The sequence below is a fragment of the Anguilla rostrata genome, chromosome 4 (assembly GCF_018555375.3).
Source record: "Anguilla rostrata isolate EN2019 chromosome 4, ASM1855537v3, whole genome shotgun sequence".
In the NCBI taxonomy this organism is placed as follows: domain Eukaryota; kingdom Metazoa; phylum Chordata; class Actinopteri; order Anguilliformes; family Anguillidae; genus Anguilla; species Anguilla rostrata.
Window position 1 is genome coordinate 46,943,777 of NC_057936.1, and position 15,756 is coordinate 46,959,532.

The following is a 15,756-nucleotide window of genomic DNA, read 5'->3' on the forward strand; positions in this document are numbered from 1 at the left end:
GCGGAGAGACAAACATCATTACAGCGCGCCGAAAACGCTCTCTTTAAATGTGTTTACCAAACGCCCTGTCCAGGTTTCGAGGCCCGGGGCCAGTCGAGTCACATTCCTCAGGATTCCTTGGGGCAAACCTGGCTTGTTTAGCAGATCTCCTCTGTTTCTACTGCCAAGCCAGCGCAAACACATTTTCCTTTTAGCCCTGCTAAAACTGTTTGTTTTTGACCAGGACAATGCTGCACATTGAGTCGGAATGCAATTAACCAGGAGCTTTTTGTTTACCTCGACTTGGTAGGTCTTGGGCAGATATTGCACACATCGGCATTCTTCTCCTCACCCAAAATATGCAGGCGTCTTAACTGGCTTCAAAAACAGCACTTTGAACCATTGCGGGATTTTTCCCACAGGTCCATGGAAAAGCTCTATTTTGAACCGGCATCTTATCTTTGCCGGCGTTTCTGTGTGTTTGCTCAGGCTCCTGCCCTCGATTACAGCCTTACCAATAAAGGCAGGAGTCTTTTTTGAATGCATCACGTGGGAAAGCGCAGGAGGGGGAGCGGGCGGTGGCGTTTTAGATGCCGGCAGGAGACTGTTGTGACAAATCTGGTCATTACCGGCGTTCAGCCGAGCTTTGCGAGAGGACCCGCGAGGATGCGGCGGATCGAAGAAACTCATTGCATCACATCGCATCGCTATGCAACAGGTGAACGCAGTTTGCTGAGACCGGAGGCTGAAGCAAAGCAGCCTGACCACCCAACAGCAGCACACACAGCTGAGCCTGCACCACTAAGAGCCATGTTCCTGGCTAGGGGAATCGAGGACTGTGCCCACGCAGTAAAGTATCCTGTGTTATGGATCATACGTCCTCTGTGAGAGTTGATTTACACTGAGCGTTTTACTGTGCCTAAAAACTGGAGGGAGAGGACATGTTGTGTTGTGCAGATAAGGGCCACAATGCTCTGCTCTGAACCTCAGGGTTCAGTGGGACGGCTGGCGAAGCTGTTCTGGGATTACTCCCACTGTGGCCCTCGGCCTCTAGTCATGATGCAACCTCTTTAAGGGTGGGGGGTGGAGAGTTAGGACGATCCTAAGGGACCTGTCTGACAGGGGGAATATTAGAACCGGTGGAGACAGGTGGTGGGGCCCAATATGAGATCTTTTAATGGGGCTCAAAACTCCTGGTGGTGCCCCTGGCCTCATGGGACAGGACCTGCTCCCTCACTGCTTGGCATTCCGCAGGTTTGGTCCTCCCAAAGACATCGCTGTCATCGCTCTGAGTGAAACACTTAACCCAAATTGCTTCAGCAAAGACCTGGCTCTATAAATGGACAATCTGGACAAAAGAACAAAATGACACACATGGATGGAGGAAGCTCTACTGCTGTCACAAGAGCACACTTGCAGAGCCCAGCACTATAGAACAGAATTATTCAATTCCTTTAAGCTGTAGAGATTGAGGCTCGAGAGAAATATTTTCTCAATAATACTGTATAATATCGCCTTCCCACACCAACCCACATCTAATTAGTGAGGATATTTATTTGTAAACTGATACTGAATAAACCGATGCTGTTTGTTTAACCAGTGGCGCATTTCTCCTGTTTTCACAGGAGTACAGTACCTCATTGGCCTGAATTAAATGAGCAAATACAGTTGGGCCAAGATCAACACAAAACCGAGTGCATGGCTGAGTGCGGAACTGCTGGATAGAGTCAGAAGAGCCTTCTGGTCCCGCTCCCGCTTTGGGTCAGGTGACGGGCGTGATCGCACGAGCAGGGGGCCGTAATTCTACCCGCAGGTGCCGGCCCGAACCCGAGGCTCAACACCGGCATCACGAGCACCTGTCCCAGAATGCAGTGCAAAGAGAAGCTCTGTTTTCTCAGAGACAGTCCATACCGGTGAAGGAGCCCCCAGGGTAAGGGCCAGAAGAAAAGAAGCTCTCTACAGGACACAACTATGGCACACTGAATCCGTCAGCACACAAGACAGTACTATTCAACCGAAGGATGTACTAATTCCCTAGGTGAAAGAGCAGGAAGTTGTTTTGAATTAAAACAACCCTTCGTTCAGGATTATATATCTCAGTAAATGGAGTACAAAGCAGGAAGCTTTATGTTACCAGGGCTTCCACGGCGTTTCCGTAAGGTCAGGTGATCACTCATCCATTATGTGTCATTTTTTTTTTGTTGCCGGTGCAGTTGTCTCTTGAGCCGTGAGTCACAAGTTACGCCTAATTGTACACCGAACTTCACAAATCATGATCGGGAAAAATGTATTTTAGTTGCGTCACTGTTCCACAATGCTGGCTGTGAACCGTCAAAAGTATTTTCTTGTTTTGTTTTGAAAATTAAAAAAAATCGAGTAAGAAGGGTGTGACTGTGTTTGTATATGCTGTAGTTGAAAAGAACAAGAGAAGACTACATCAATGGCTGCAATTGACCAAAGACCAAACACCCAGTCACTAGAGCCTGACTTTCAGTGTGGTATACAAAATACAAAAGAAGCTGTTGAAAACATTGACAGTTATCATCAATCAAGTCTATTGAACACAGGGTTAAATCATAGAATAATACAGGAATTTTGAAATGCCCAAGGTAAATTCTTGGTTTAAAATAACCTTTGATCGAAATCCACAAAACGAACAGCCCTGCAGACACTTTATATCCACCATTACATGTGAGCGCCGATGCTCCAGCAGAGACTCTAAATCACTACACACAGTATGCCTTCACAGCTGTGAAATAAACTCTTCTGTCTAATTCATGGAAGCTGTTTGCTTTCTTGGCTTAAAGTTCTCAGAATGCTTCCCCAGAAAAAGGAATCCGCAGCACATGAATATCTCGGCATTTGAGAAGCCACTCATATGACCCTGCTATCACTATTATTAGACAACCAAGAAGAACTGGCTCCAAGGGAGGAAAACAGCCTCACCCTCATTAGTATCATCACTGAGTCCTTTTGTTCCAAAATGTCTGCCAACTACTTATTTTCATGACCTCTTACTTTGAAAGGTTCAGGAAAAGGTCATAACCTTCGTGTATTTTCCTCTGTAGCTCATTTTAGTTAGTGAGCAGAACACTGCTTAAAAAAGGGAAAAGTTACGCTGTTCTCTCTCCAATTACAGCTCTGCATCCACCTGCATAAAGGGCAAATCACAATGCATGTTCAGAGGGGCGTGCATTCTCTGGCGTTCACCGAGTCCCCTGTACAGAACGAATCTTATCAAAGGAAACTCAGTCTTTTGTACCGTCTGAAACTCTTTGTGTAGATATTATCCTCTTTCTACTCTGAACTGGAGCCATGTATGGCAACTGCCCCTTTGGAATTCAGTCATTGCAAACAGATGTTACCTGGAAAAGTAAAGCAAAGTCTTTCATCCTCGGCAAGAGAACGATCGGAAAAAAACACCTACCTAAATACGCCATAACAGAAAAATGCACGGTGTTCATCCTCAACACTATACCCTTAAAAGGCAGAGGAGCTAAGGTATGTATCACATATTGAAAAAATAAATCTACACTTTTTTAAGTGAACAACTGTTCGGTGAAGACAGTTGGCTTATGTTGGACCAATGGGGGGTTTAGAGACCAAGCACATTCAGCTGTTCCATTTGGAAAAGGAATTATTCAAACAGCATGTCTGTGTGGACCTTTTAAAGTCTAGTGAAACTCTAAACACAAGAGACAGGTGATCCTTCTTGAGTGAATCTCTCGGTTACAAAGTCCACATAAAGGAATGCATAACGGACCCAAACTCACTGGATCTAATATATGACGGACACCATGCAACATGCTAATTTTTTCCCATCCACTACCAGCTGCTGCGAGACGCAAGGGTGACATTCCGAAAACATAGCACGAGTTTTATCGATTGCTTTATGGCACCAAATATTTAAGAACTATTTGAGCAAAAAATAAGTTTGTGTCACCATTTGTATTCAAAGCAATACCAGCACAGATGGTAAAAGAAATTACAATCAGAGACATAAACAGGGTGACAGTAATTAAGTCTCAAATGATGTGCTCAACAACTGTATATGGAAGTGAGTGACATAAATACTATCACCATAATTAATCCATTGTTTACACAACACTATTGAACTTAAGACTTATTTCCAACTGGTCAAGCCACCATTCATGCAATGTATACATAACAGAACTTCTGAAAGCAGAATGGTGGAGCTATTATTATGGATGCACTAATCACAATAACATCTGCTGACACACAGAGATACACCGCACTAATAAAGTGGCAGGAAAGGCACCTGTTAACCTGTCAAAACGACTAATGAGCATTAGGACACACGCACAGGTCCAGACACTGAAGAGCAAAGTCTTATCGAGGACACTGTGCTGCCTGACAAATAGGCCAACCTTGATAAAATATTGCAGACATTCGTGAGGCAGTTCTGAGGGGTACTGCACACTATTTGTTATAATGAGCTCTCTCATTGTTACCCGCAGGCCACTACAGAGGCGGTCTCTTAAAACATCAGCAAGGCCTGCAGCACCATCTATGCAAGGCAAACTACTGGACACCAATTACCAGGAGAGAAATGTGACCTTTTATATTTGAACACAGATAGGCAAAAGCTAACGATGATGCCATTTTATGACTGTTTTTTTTGGGGGGGGGGGGGGAGCGGGTGTCAGTGGTTGATGCGGAGCTGTGGGAGAGCACGGTGAAAATGTGGCTTTGTGCTGAGAGTCTGTGTGAACGGGTTCGCGGGTCTGTGGGACATGCAAGCTCGCAGTGCTTCAAGGTCATTCCTGACGTCACGTCTGAAGCAGCTGCAGCTGCATTCTGAAAGCTGTGTGAAAAAAACAGGCGGGCCTGTGAAAGTGGGCACTACTTTTTAAACAGGGGTACATCCTGCCCCGCTCCACCAGACACGGGGATTCACGAAGCCTCCCCCATCTGTCTGCCGGGAGCCTCCATCTTGAATGAGTGTTTTAACAGGTGCGGTTCCCGTTTGATTATTGTATTAGCCATTCCAAGAAACCGAGTGTCCCATTTCACAATTACAGAAGACTGCAAGTACAGAGCCACAAGAATGGCACTATTGTGCAAAGAAAAACAGAAAACATCTGTTCCGTGGACATGGTGCCCCACATTTGTCGGAAATAAAGTTGATGTTGACTCTCACCATGGGCGGGACAGTGCCAAGGTCTCATGCAGCAAAATATTCAGATGGACAACGAAAATAGAATACCGATGACTTTCTCTCACTTTACCTCTCACACACACACCTGCACACCCACAAACACACATAGACAACCACATACACACACACACACACAGACAGATGGGCACAGACACACATAGACACCCACATACCCCCACAGAGACTCACACGCACACACACTCACACACACACGCACACACACAGCATACACACACACACCTGCACACTCACACACATAAACGCACACACATAGACAACCACACCTGCACACACATATACACACACACACACATAGACAACCACATATACACACACACACACACACACACACACACACACTCACACATACCAACGTGCCTATATAATCACCACAGACGGCACTATTAAATAATGTATCCTACAGCAGGTCAGAAGTAAAGTTTAAGCCCTGCTGTGTTACAGTGAGGCTGGAATTTGACAAACATCTGTCCTTAACTTTGACTAACATTTCAAATGAGAATTTCTCTTTTCTTCAAAATCTTTCTTTTGTCTTCTTGATATCGAATCTTAATTTCTTGAGGAGTTCAAAAATCAATAAAACTAACTATGAAAAAGTACAACACTTGCGCTAACGACTAAATCAAAGTTACGAGTTGTACTATGGAGGTGGGGGGTGCAGGGAGGAAGTGAATGTGCCACAGTGTGAACACAAATCCAGCCACTGGGGTGCTGCACATCAGGGGACACTGCTCAGTGAAGCCATTTACTAACAAACTAACTAACAAACAGAAAATGCACCAGCTGGTGCAGCAGCCCATAGGCGCACACTAGAAGGCCCTAATGCAGTAAATGTACACCAGATTGCAGCGGGAGAGTAAAGCATTTGTACCCAGCAACCGCCGGGCTCGCTCTGAACATGCTGTAGAGATTTCCTGCGCGCCGATCGGCTCCGTGGAGATGAAAGCGGCTGGGCGGCCGGCTCATCTGGTCCCGGTTACAGCGGAGGGGTATCGCTTCGGCCCAGCGGCCGACGCGCACAAACTCAAAGCAGGTGCACCTTCATACCTCCGCCAGCGTGCAGCGTCCAAACCGAAACAACCTGTTCCCGGCTTCTGCTTACTTTCCCCGCAGTTCCCGTGAAATCTTTTAAAAAAACAAGATGCGCCACGGCATGACTGCATTTTGAAAGGCCCTCACTTCTTGGGGCCCGCGAGACTACGAGACTGGCAGACTCCAGGAAATCCTGTAAAAAAGAGTTTAAACTCTTGAGCCTTGCCATCTGCCTAATTACACATTTCAATGTACACACACATGCTCACAGCACTAGAGCAAATACGCTGCAAGGACCATCAACTCCTGCAGCATAAGCATCTCTGAAGCATACGTTCTTGGCACGCAACCCACCGGAATTCATCGAAAGCTCACCCCATTAAACCTACTGATTATCACACTGCTGTAGATTTAGTCAGTCCATATATTGTAGGAAGCAAGCCTACCAGTGCCTACAGTGATAGGCCCGTTCCCAAAGTTCAGCCTCCGTGACTCATACTATACAAGGCACTTTTTCACACTGACACAGTCGCCCTGTCGTTCACTGTATTAACCCTTCCCTCTCTCTTCCTCTCTGTGAACTATTTACGTGAAAAATAGGATCTGATATTTTTTTCAGCTTTACATAAATACATGTAGCACCATTCTGTCAAATGTGTTCTGACCCCTAATTCCTCTTTGATTCACCAAAACTGATATATCTGCCATTAGCACATGAAAGAAGCTGGCCCGTGCACAGCAGGGCAATAACACCGCTTTTATGTAGGGCAGAATGGGAGACTCTACCAGACCACACCCAGCGAGCACTGACTGATGATGACTGAAAACTCGTTTCTAAAAACGGAAATCCTTCCATTTCTCCGCCCATCACAGCCCTGAGCTCCGGCGCGTGCTCGCAGGGAGCAGGCAGGAGAAACAGAGCAGAGCGTGACATGTGCGTGTGGAATCAGGACAACACTGTCCCTATAATCAACCCAGGTGACCTGCGTCCTGCTTCCTGGATAGGCCAGACGGACTCACTCTTTAATAAGCAGCCACTGCTTTTCTCAGCTGTGTGAAGGAGGGGAGAGGTTGAATTGTTTGCAAACCAACAGGAACAGGAGTACAGGAACAAGCCTTTCATTGTTTGGCTTTTTCCTCTGATACTAAGAGAGTCATAAAATCAGATTGAAGCTCAGCGCCACAAGAAAGAAACTGAAATGAATCGATCACCGCTCTGCTGTTGTAAGATTAAGGTTACAACTGTTTCTGTTTTGTGTGTTTCTCTAGCCACCAAAAAGGAACTCCGTGTTTTTCAAAGTTTGTGCAGTTTTTGCCATGCTTAGACAGGTGACATTGTGGCCCCCGAGGTCACTTGTGGGTGGCCTGCACAGTGCGACAATGTAAATAAGCCAGCACATAATGTGCTTCTCACTTGAAGACACCAAGTTCAATTTTAACTCTGTATAGGTGGCCACACAAGTGCCTGATGCAAATGAGCATGAAGCAATCAACCTATTAAACCCCTGCAGAGTACCGTTTTACAGCCTGCACACCATTCAGTTGGTTAGGAATGAGTTTAATGATCACGTGCTGAAAATCAACACGACCATTTCCATGGTTACAAGACTCAGATTGAGATAGGATGGTCCCAAAGTCCACAAATCCACAGCAAAAGGGTTTGCGGAATCAGTTCAAACATTACATTTCGATTTATTACTGGTGAAATCAAAATTAAGGACAAAAAGAGAAGCTCTTAAATTATGGTTGTGAATGATTTATAAAGCTTTTCACAGCCTTCGAGATTATACACATACATAAAATTAAAAAATATATATATATTCACTCACTCAAATAGTTTGATCCAGCAGTCAGCCAAAGAAAGGGAGGCAGGAGGGAGTGGCTTGTGCGTTTCACACAGGGTTTAAAGTGGACAGGGATCAGTTGACCAAAAGGATTTGGGAAACACATGAGAGATTGGCTCCTCAGGTTTAGTTCCGTAACATCGACGGGAAACAAACACGCGGGCATTGTGCTGGCTTAGGAAGATTTAACAGGATATGGAATGTGTAAGACCTTAGATTTCTCATTCTCTTCCCTGGTCAAGAGCACACAAGTCTCATTCAATCTCACCCCACCCCACCAAAACAAAAAAAAAACTCCTGTGGAACAAAGGCTGCAATAAACAGATTAAGGGTTGGGGGTTGAGAGGGGGGTTCCTATATCAGAGTCTTCAGAAGGCCCCAGGATGAGGAGGAACAATGTGGAACACCAGGAGGGCGGGCGGGTGCCACTGTGTCGGCAGAGCGGAGGGTCCGGTACTCACTCTGCTGTCTCCGTTGGTGGGCCGGGCATTGTGGCTGAAGACGTGCGCCGGGTCCTTGTGGTACACCTTGAGGAAGGAGTGATCCATGATGTTCCTGCAACCAAACGCAGCCACGGTCACGGGCGGGGGCCAGACCTCGGCGTAAAGCATAGCCTAACCCCGCTGCCTTCACCTGCTCTCCCGCGGCTCTCCCTCAACAGGTGAGCTTTCCAAAGCCGTACGGCAGGGCTAGCACGGCAGCTCCGCCCCGCGGGGTCACGTGACGGCAATTCAGCTTTACAACGCTGATACAGGAAACTGGCAGCAATCGCAAAGTACACAGTAGACTCACGCTCCTCATGCACACACAAATAGACACACACACATGCAAATGCAAAGGTACACACACATACACACAGAGATACAAAGGCACACACACACACACACATACACACAGAGATACAAAGGCACACACACACACACACATACAAAGGTACACACACACATATACACACAGAGATACAAAGACACACACACACACATACAAAGGTACACACACACACATATACATACACACACATACATACACAAATGCAAAGGTACACACACGCAGGTACATGAACACACACACACACACACACACATGAATCTGTGTAACCCTCAGCCACACAAGCACAGGAAAACATCTCAAACTCTTGAGTGACGGCTTGTGTTGAGACATGATACAGGGAAGGTCTGGAAAGAAGTGCTAATGGGAATTCTGTCCCACATTCTGTCTGGCATCCCGTCCTGCCAGCCGCATGCTAACCAAGCCAATAAGCCCCTCGAGCCGCCCTCAGAGGAGCTCTCCTCTCATTATCAATACTGACAGGGAGAAGCAGCTCGGGGAATCCTTCGCAATCTGAATTTCTATTCATTTTATTTATCAGACTGTTATGACAGCTTACTTGACAGCATGTTAACGCAATAATATAAGGTAAAGGTATATATTTATTTAGGCTTTATTCCCCTGATACTATAACATGGACACCTTTATTATAAAGACAATTCCTAGGTACTGTACTATGTGCAGAACTATTCAAAAACAACATATAACACATTTACGATGAATGGAAGCAGTAAAACATCTATATACAGCATAAAATAATTACTGTTTTTTTTCAGTAATTTAGTATGCCAGAGCACGTTCTCTCAAAATGTATTCGTAGCTATTACAATGTGTGTTTATGTATCATACCGTGATGGCCTTCTAAGCTGCTCTGAATAAGGTCATCTGATAATTAAACAAAATTAAATTCAAATTAGATGCAGTTTTAACTACCCTGTGTCCAACTCCTGTTTACACTGGCTGCACAAAGTAAGCCTTCCCCAATGGCAAATTATTGAATAGTTACATACATGCCATTGTGGTGTCATAGACAGTGATCCCCTATGCTATTTTCAAGGCTAAAATAAAACAAAAGATAAAAAGCTTCGTGCGCAGGAGCTAGGTTTTAACAGGAATGGCCACAGCCTTGCAGTCATGTTCTGTTATGACCGTGGTGCTTCAAAATTCTTCTTCTGCTAAGCTTTTTTATGACAGGGAATTGGTCAGCCCTGAGAAAAGGCTACTGCGAGTTAAAAGAAAATCTCAAGAGGAAAGTGAGAGGAGGGCTGCCTGTTTGCGCTGTGGGCCTAAAAGTAGCGCTGCAGCTGTGAGAGAAAGAGAGGCACTAACTCCCGTTAATGATTCTCTCAAAGCCAAACACACGGGTGCATCCCTGGGAGGAGGCCCGGAGCTTTCCGCCCCGGCGGGCCCGGGGCTGGGCTGGGCTCGGCTCAAGCACCGGCCCATTTGTCCTTCCTGCAGGACGCGAGGCCAGACCCATTACTGGGGCCAGACCTATAAAAAATCCCTCCAGATGAAATTGAGAGTCGTTTTTTATGTGAGGACTGAGTCAACGGTTCCTTCCTGACCGCAAGGTCGCAAAAGTGGTTGTCGGGTGTAGTGGGGCGGTGGTGGGGTGGGGTGGGGTGGGCATGGGGTGGGGTGGCGGGCGGGGGGGTTGGAAGGGATCGGCGTACCTCACGTCCGAGAGCTCGTAGTACATATTCCTGGCGTCGTCCTTGATGTACACGGCCACGCTGGGGGACTCCAGCATCTTCATGGTGAGCTGCTGGGGGAAGGCACTGACGAAGAGGGCCCGGATGGTGTCCGCGCTGGTGATCTCATTGGGCATTCGGATCTGCTTGGTCTCATCTCCATACTGAAGGTACAGCACACCTGCCAGACGGACGGCAAAGCCAACAACAAACACCGGCGCGGGTTAGCCTGCTCCCTCTGAGAATGGCACAATGTCATCTTAGACGTGTTTTTATGGGTCCGGGGTCAAAATCCTCAAGAAGTCATACATATGTGGATAAGAATACCGGTTTGGAGGCTAAAATATGTTAACAAGAGCGAGAGGCTCACTGCAGCAGAGTCACATGATTGAAGCATTCATGGAAGAATGAGGAACTGTGCTTTTATACAGGACTCAAGCCTTTCAATGAGAAAATCTATACACTATTAATAAATCTTAATAAATTATGAATTATTTGTAAAAACATGTTTTGGGGGAATATTATTAAATGTATTTGCAGTTGTACGTAACGTTTAAGAATAAATAGCCCAATCTGAGGATGCAAAGCTTGGTCAGAACCCCAGGCAGGGAAACCTGCTTGCTTGCAGAGACACACGGGACAGTGCGGATGAAGGTAAGAGTTTGGAGGGGAGCAGAGACACATGAGAGGGGGTGTGGCTGGGCCAGGTCTCTGGGGTGGGCGGGACAGTGGGACTCAGATTAGAGACACACCCTGCCCCACCGCCCACCAGGCGGGACAGAGCAACCACATGTCTACATCAAGGGAGTACACACGCCCACACACCGAGTAGATTAGTGACTAGTGTAGCACTGCTGAAAGCTCTGAGGCACTGCAGTCTACCACAGTTCTGTAGTTTGCATTTTTTTAAGCATTATCGTCCCACGTACTCCGAGTCTGCCTGGGTCTGGGTTTTTTAGCGAATTTTGGTATTTTGTTCCCGTAAATCCCAAAACAATGAATGAACTTTCATACCACCAGTTCCCCTGTCTGCTCACTTCATCTACAGAATTCCGACTCACTGATTAACGTAATTCCCCATCTAAGCACTTAATACTTAAAGCATCAGAGTCATTAGTTCAACTTGACATTGGTGGTTTTATGTTAATACTTTTTTAATTGCAAGTGTCTGCACGGCCCCACTTTTTAAACTGATGTTCACTGAAAACATTAAGTCCTTAAAACAGCAATGAAACCTGGATACTTAAAGATCCAGCATATGTAAATAATCAATTTCATTATTACTAAGGACAGTTTACTTGCTTTATTACAAATTCATTACAAATGCATGCCTTGTTCTGAACGATTTTCCAGTGGTTCTTGAAACTTTGGGGCAGCTACCAGACGCTACTGAAATACTAGATATGATTTTCCAGTCGAGCCTTCGGAGGTCAGCCATTTAAATTTGGTCAGCTTGGTTTTCTAGTAATAATTCACAGTTTCTGTAGTCTATCCTCCCGTGAATAGTTCTGTACTTCCCTCCAAAAGCAGCCTCGCCTGACTGAGACATAAACTGAGGGGAAGTTCCACATGCCAACGTAAAGAAAAAGAGAGATATTCGATGACCAAACTCTTTAGATAATCCATTCCTCAAAATTAACCACTTCAGGGTCTTATCGACAGGACATCTTTATTGTTGCAATGACTCAAATTGCACTATGCAGCGGCTGAGCCAAGTCTGCCGTCAAATTAGAAACAAATGTGCAGAGTGAAGCAGTTGGCCGACACCAAGGAATTAGCTTAAGACGAAGCCAATTCCCAACCATTTTCTTTTCCGAAAATGAACAGCATTACCTTAATTAATGTCAAATGCAAATGCACCTCATCACCACAGTCCTGCCCTTTTTTCTTCCTCGGGCCAGATTTGAACACGGATTACGAGTATTATCTAATGTAATCCAAACGCAACAGCAGGAGCTGAACTTCCATATAAGGCATGTAATAAAAGTGGAGAAAGAGAGAGAGACAGTGAAAGAAAAAAAGAGAACTTACATAGTAATTTTAGAGCAATTCCAAAGTTCTCAGGGTTCCACTACTCGTTTCGATAGAGCTTTTTCTGCACTGGGATGGCTTCTAAAAGTGCAGGCGTCTCACAGGAGAGTGTGGGAAGGCGTCTGAAGGCTGGATGTTCTCTGTGAGTGCATCTCAGCCCTCCCTCCCTTCCACACGCAGGGCTCCCTCGGCTCTGTTTGCTCAGCCCAGACCGAGGCCTGCGTCGGCAGCGCTAGCAGCAGCAGCAGCTTCGGGGTCACCCGCACAGGCAAACCCTGTGTTTTGCATAATGTGCACTTAGAAGTTCATAAATACGGTCCCGGGTTTCGCGTCTGAAGCCTCCACATTCTTGGCTAGGAGTCCTTGGAAAGATTTAAATCCTGGTGGTTTCAGTCTTGTGAGAGCACAGACTTTGGTTAAAGGAGGGGCTACGCAGAAATTAATGAATGCAGCCGACAAAAATAATGCAAAAGCCTCGCTAAGCCGCTAGCGGGAGGGGCCAGATCACATCCTTTCTTTTGATCACATTTGTCTTTTGATCACATCCTTTATTTTCATAATTTCTAGCAAACTTTTCCCATGAAATAAGCCCACAGTAAGCCTTTTTATATACACTCATAAACTCCAGTTAAACTGTCTTTTTTTTACAAAATACTAAGGAAGGGATAGCATATGCTAAAGCCGCTCTAATGTAGTTCTGAGTAGATAATGTATGACCTAGACAGAAGAAGTCAGAAAATGTTTTTTAAATACTTCAGTGAAATGTCCTGATGACGTGTATGCACAGCGCTTCACTGGTAACAAGCCATCATTTTAATCTCCCTTACAATATAAGTGCCTATTGTGAATAGAATATTTAATCACTCAGGCATGCAAATTATTTAAAATTAAATAGCCACATCCCTGCTCCCATTATAGAACAGTATTGGCTGAGGGACTGGGTGAGACTGTCCAACCTGTCTGTGTGTGTGAGAGAGTGCGTGTGTATCTGTGCATGTGTGTGTATTTCTGCATGAGTATGTGTACACGTGTCGGCATGTGCATACATCCATATGAGCGTATGTACGTGTGTATGTGTTCAAGTGTGTGTCTGTACATCCGATTGTATTTCTATTCAGTAATAAATCCTTATGAGAAAGTGTGTGTGTGTGTGTGAGAGAGAGAGGGAGAGAGAGAGAGAGAGAGAGAGTGAAATGAGTGACCTTCATCCTGGGGGTGGGGCTTAACTTGACCACAGCTGCCATTGATTCGATGTTGAAATGTTTGAGTGGGATAGTATCATGGGTCCAAAACAAAACCTGGTGGTCATTTTGCCGTTTCCAGCTCAGTTGACTGCTGTACTTACAAACGAAAGCAATTGTGACCTGCCGTTGGTCCCACTGGGCATGTGTGTACAAGAGCCAGCACAGCAATACCACCAAGAACAGAATACTGGGGACAGACATTACAGTGCCAAGCAACATGAGACAAGAGACAGCACAGTATTTATCAGTGTGCTGTGCATACTGTGGGTCATTGTCCTTAATGAAAATGAATGTTCTAGTGGCTGCCCCTTTTGTTTTTCTTGGCGTGTTCTGCTGCTGTGTGCGGTGACAGTGTTAATTCACCCACCGGGGTCAATGAAGTGCATCAATCAATCATAATGGTAAAATGTGAAAGTGAGAGTGTTTGGGTGAGCGGTGCGGTACCTAGCGACCTGTCCTTGGTCTGGTTGGCAGACCGCACCACGGGCAAGCTGGCCCGAGTGCGAGTGCCCCGGGTGAAGGCGGCGGGGGCTTCTCCTTCGGACATGGCATCCAGAGACTCCAGCGAGGCCACGGAGAGGTGCTCCGCCAGGTCCCCGACTCCAGGCTGCGGGTTCGGGGAGTGCTTGGGGCTCCTGCTCTGAAAGCCGAAAAGAGGGGGGGTAGAGAAGAGTGAACGTGCGCCTCCGAATGCCTGTTTACACCCAGGCGACGTGGTGTATCACCACACCGCTGTCACCCCTGAAATACATGCACTTTTCCATTTCAAAACTCTCTGTGCTCAGACCGTTCCAATATGGACGATGCAAACATATAAAATTATCCAAACAGAAAAAGCTCATTTCTTCATGGAAAAGGCCAATCTTGTTTAAATATACTGTGAGAATGTGGGATGTGGCAATTGAATATTGTCATTACATATTTGTAAGGTTACAAAAATAAACAGGAAGCCTATTTATGTCTATCTGATCAAGCCAGAACCCTTAAGACCGCGAGCCCTATGTTCCCGTTTACTGTGGCTACTTGCACACAGAAGTCAAAGTGAGGTTCCATCTAGAATGATGTCACAAAAACAAAAAGCAGTCAATTATTTCCTGCGGAAATTCCAAACAAACTGAGAGACGCTGCAGTGAAAAAGGCCCAGACTAGATTAAGCATGCATTTCATGCACATCCCAAGCATTTCTGCACAACAGCAGTTTACAAGTGAAATACAACCCCTTTCCAGGCCAAGATGATCTGAGATTACTCACTGCGCCCTCACTCAAGCATCTTAAATGAAGAATATGCGGAAACATTCAAGCCAAACAAGTGTGAAAAACCAATGCCGTGCAGCACTTCAAACAACAGACACACACAAGTCTTCAAAATAGACTACTGCTGGCAAACAAGCCCATTTAAAAGTACTTCTTCCATTTTACTTGTCTTATTGGATACAGAATTTACAGTATCAGTAAAAACAACTGCAGGCACAGGACAGGTAAATGTCCAGATAGTGAAGCCCCATGGGCTTAGTTCATATCGGTTACGTTTGTCAGTCCAGGAAGTTTCCAGTCAGCTCCTTTGACAACGATTGATGCACTTGTTTTTATGCTCAAATCCTTGTTGCCTGCACATTGTTCCCAAGAGGGGGGGAGGTGCGGAGGTGGCACAGGTTCAAAGCTAAAGCCTGACAAAGTAATGAAGCCACAGTGACCATTAAATCCTGTAACACGATCCCCGCCACACTGGCTCTTCAAAATGTGACTAAAAGGTCACTGAACAGAGAGAACTATATGAAGTGCTAACTCTCTCTATATGAAGTGCTAACTCTCTCTGTATGGCACACTAACTCCCTGTATGGAGCACTAACTCAGCCTATATGGAGCGCTAACTCTCTCTGTATGGAGCGCTAACTCTCAATATGGA

At 45.7% G+C, this 15,756-nt stretch overlaps 1 protein-coding gene across 18 annotated transcripts in view; it reads right to left on the reverse strand.

Moving 5' to 3' along the window:
- The window catches only part of si:ch211-285f17.1 (sickle tail protein homolog), a 170,390-nt gene that overhangs the window by 24,746 nt on the left and 129,888 nt on the right, over nt 1-15,756 (reverse strand). For 17 of the 18 annotated variants that reach the window (XM_064332795.1, XM_064332799.1, XM_064332792.1 and 14 more), the window contains 3 exons: nt 14,294-14,489; nt 10,557-10,755; nt 8,514-8,607 (listed from right to left, as the gene is read on the reverse strand). In XM_064332795.1, the coding sequence (XP_064188865.1) occupies nt 8,514-8,607; nt 10,557-10,755; nt 14,294-14,489 (489 nt within the window). Of the gene's footprint in view, nt 1-8,513; nt 8,608-10,556; nt 10,756-12,605; nt 12,763-14,293; nt 14,490-15,756 lie in introns of those variants that run through there. The other variant, XM_064332805.1, reaches the window with a different exon arrangement.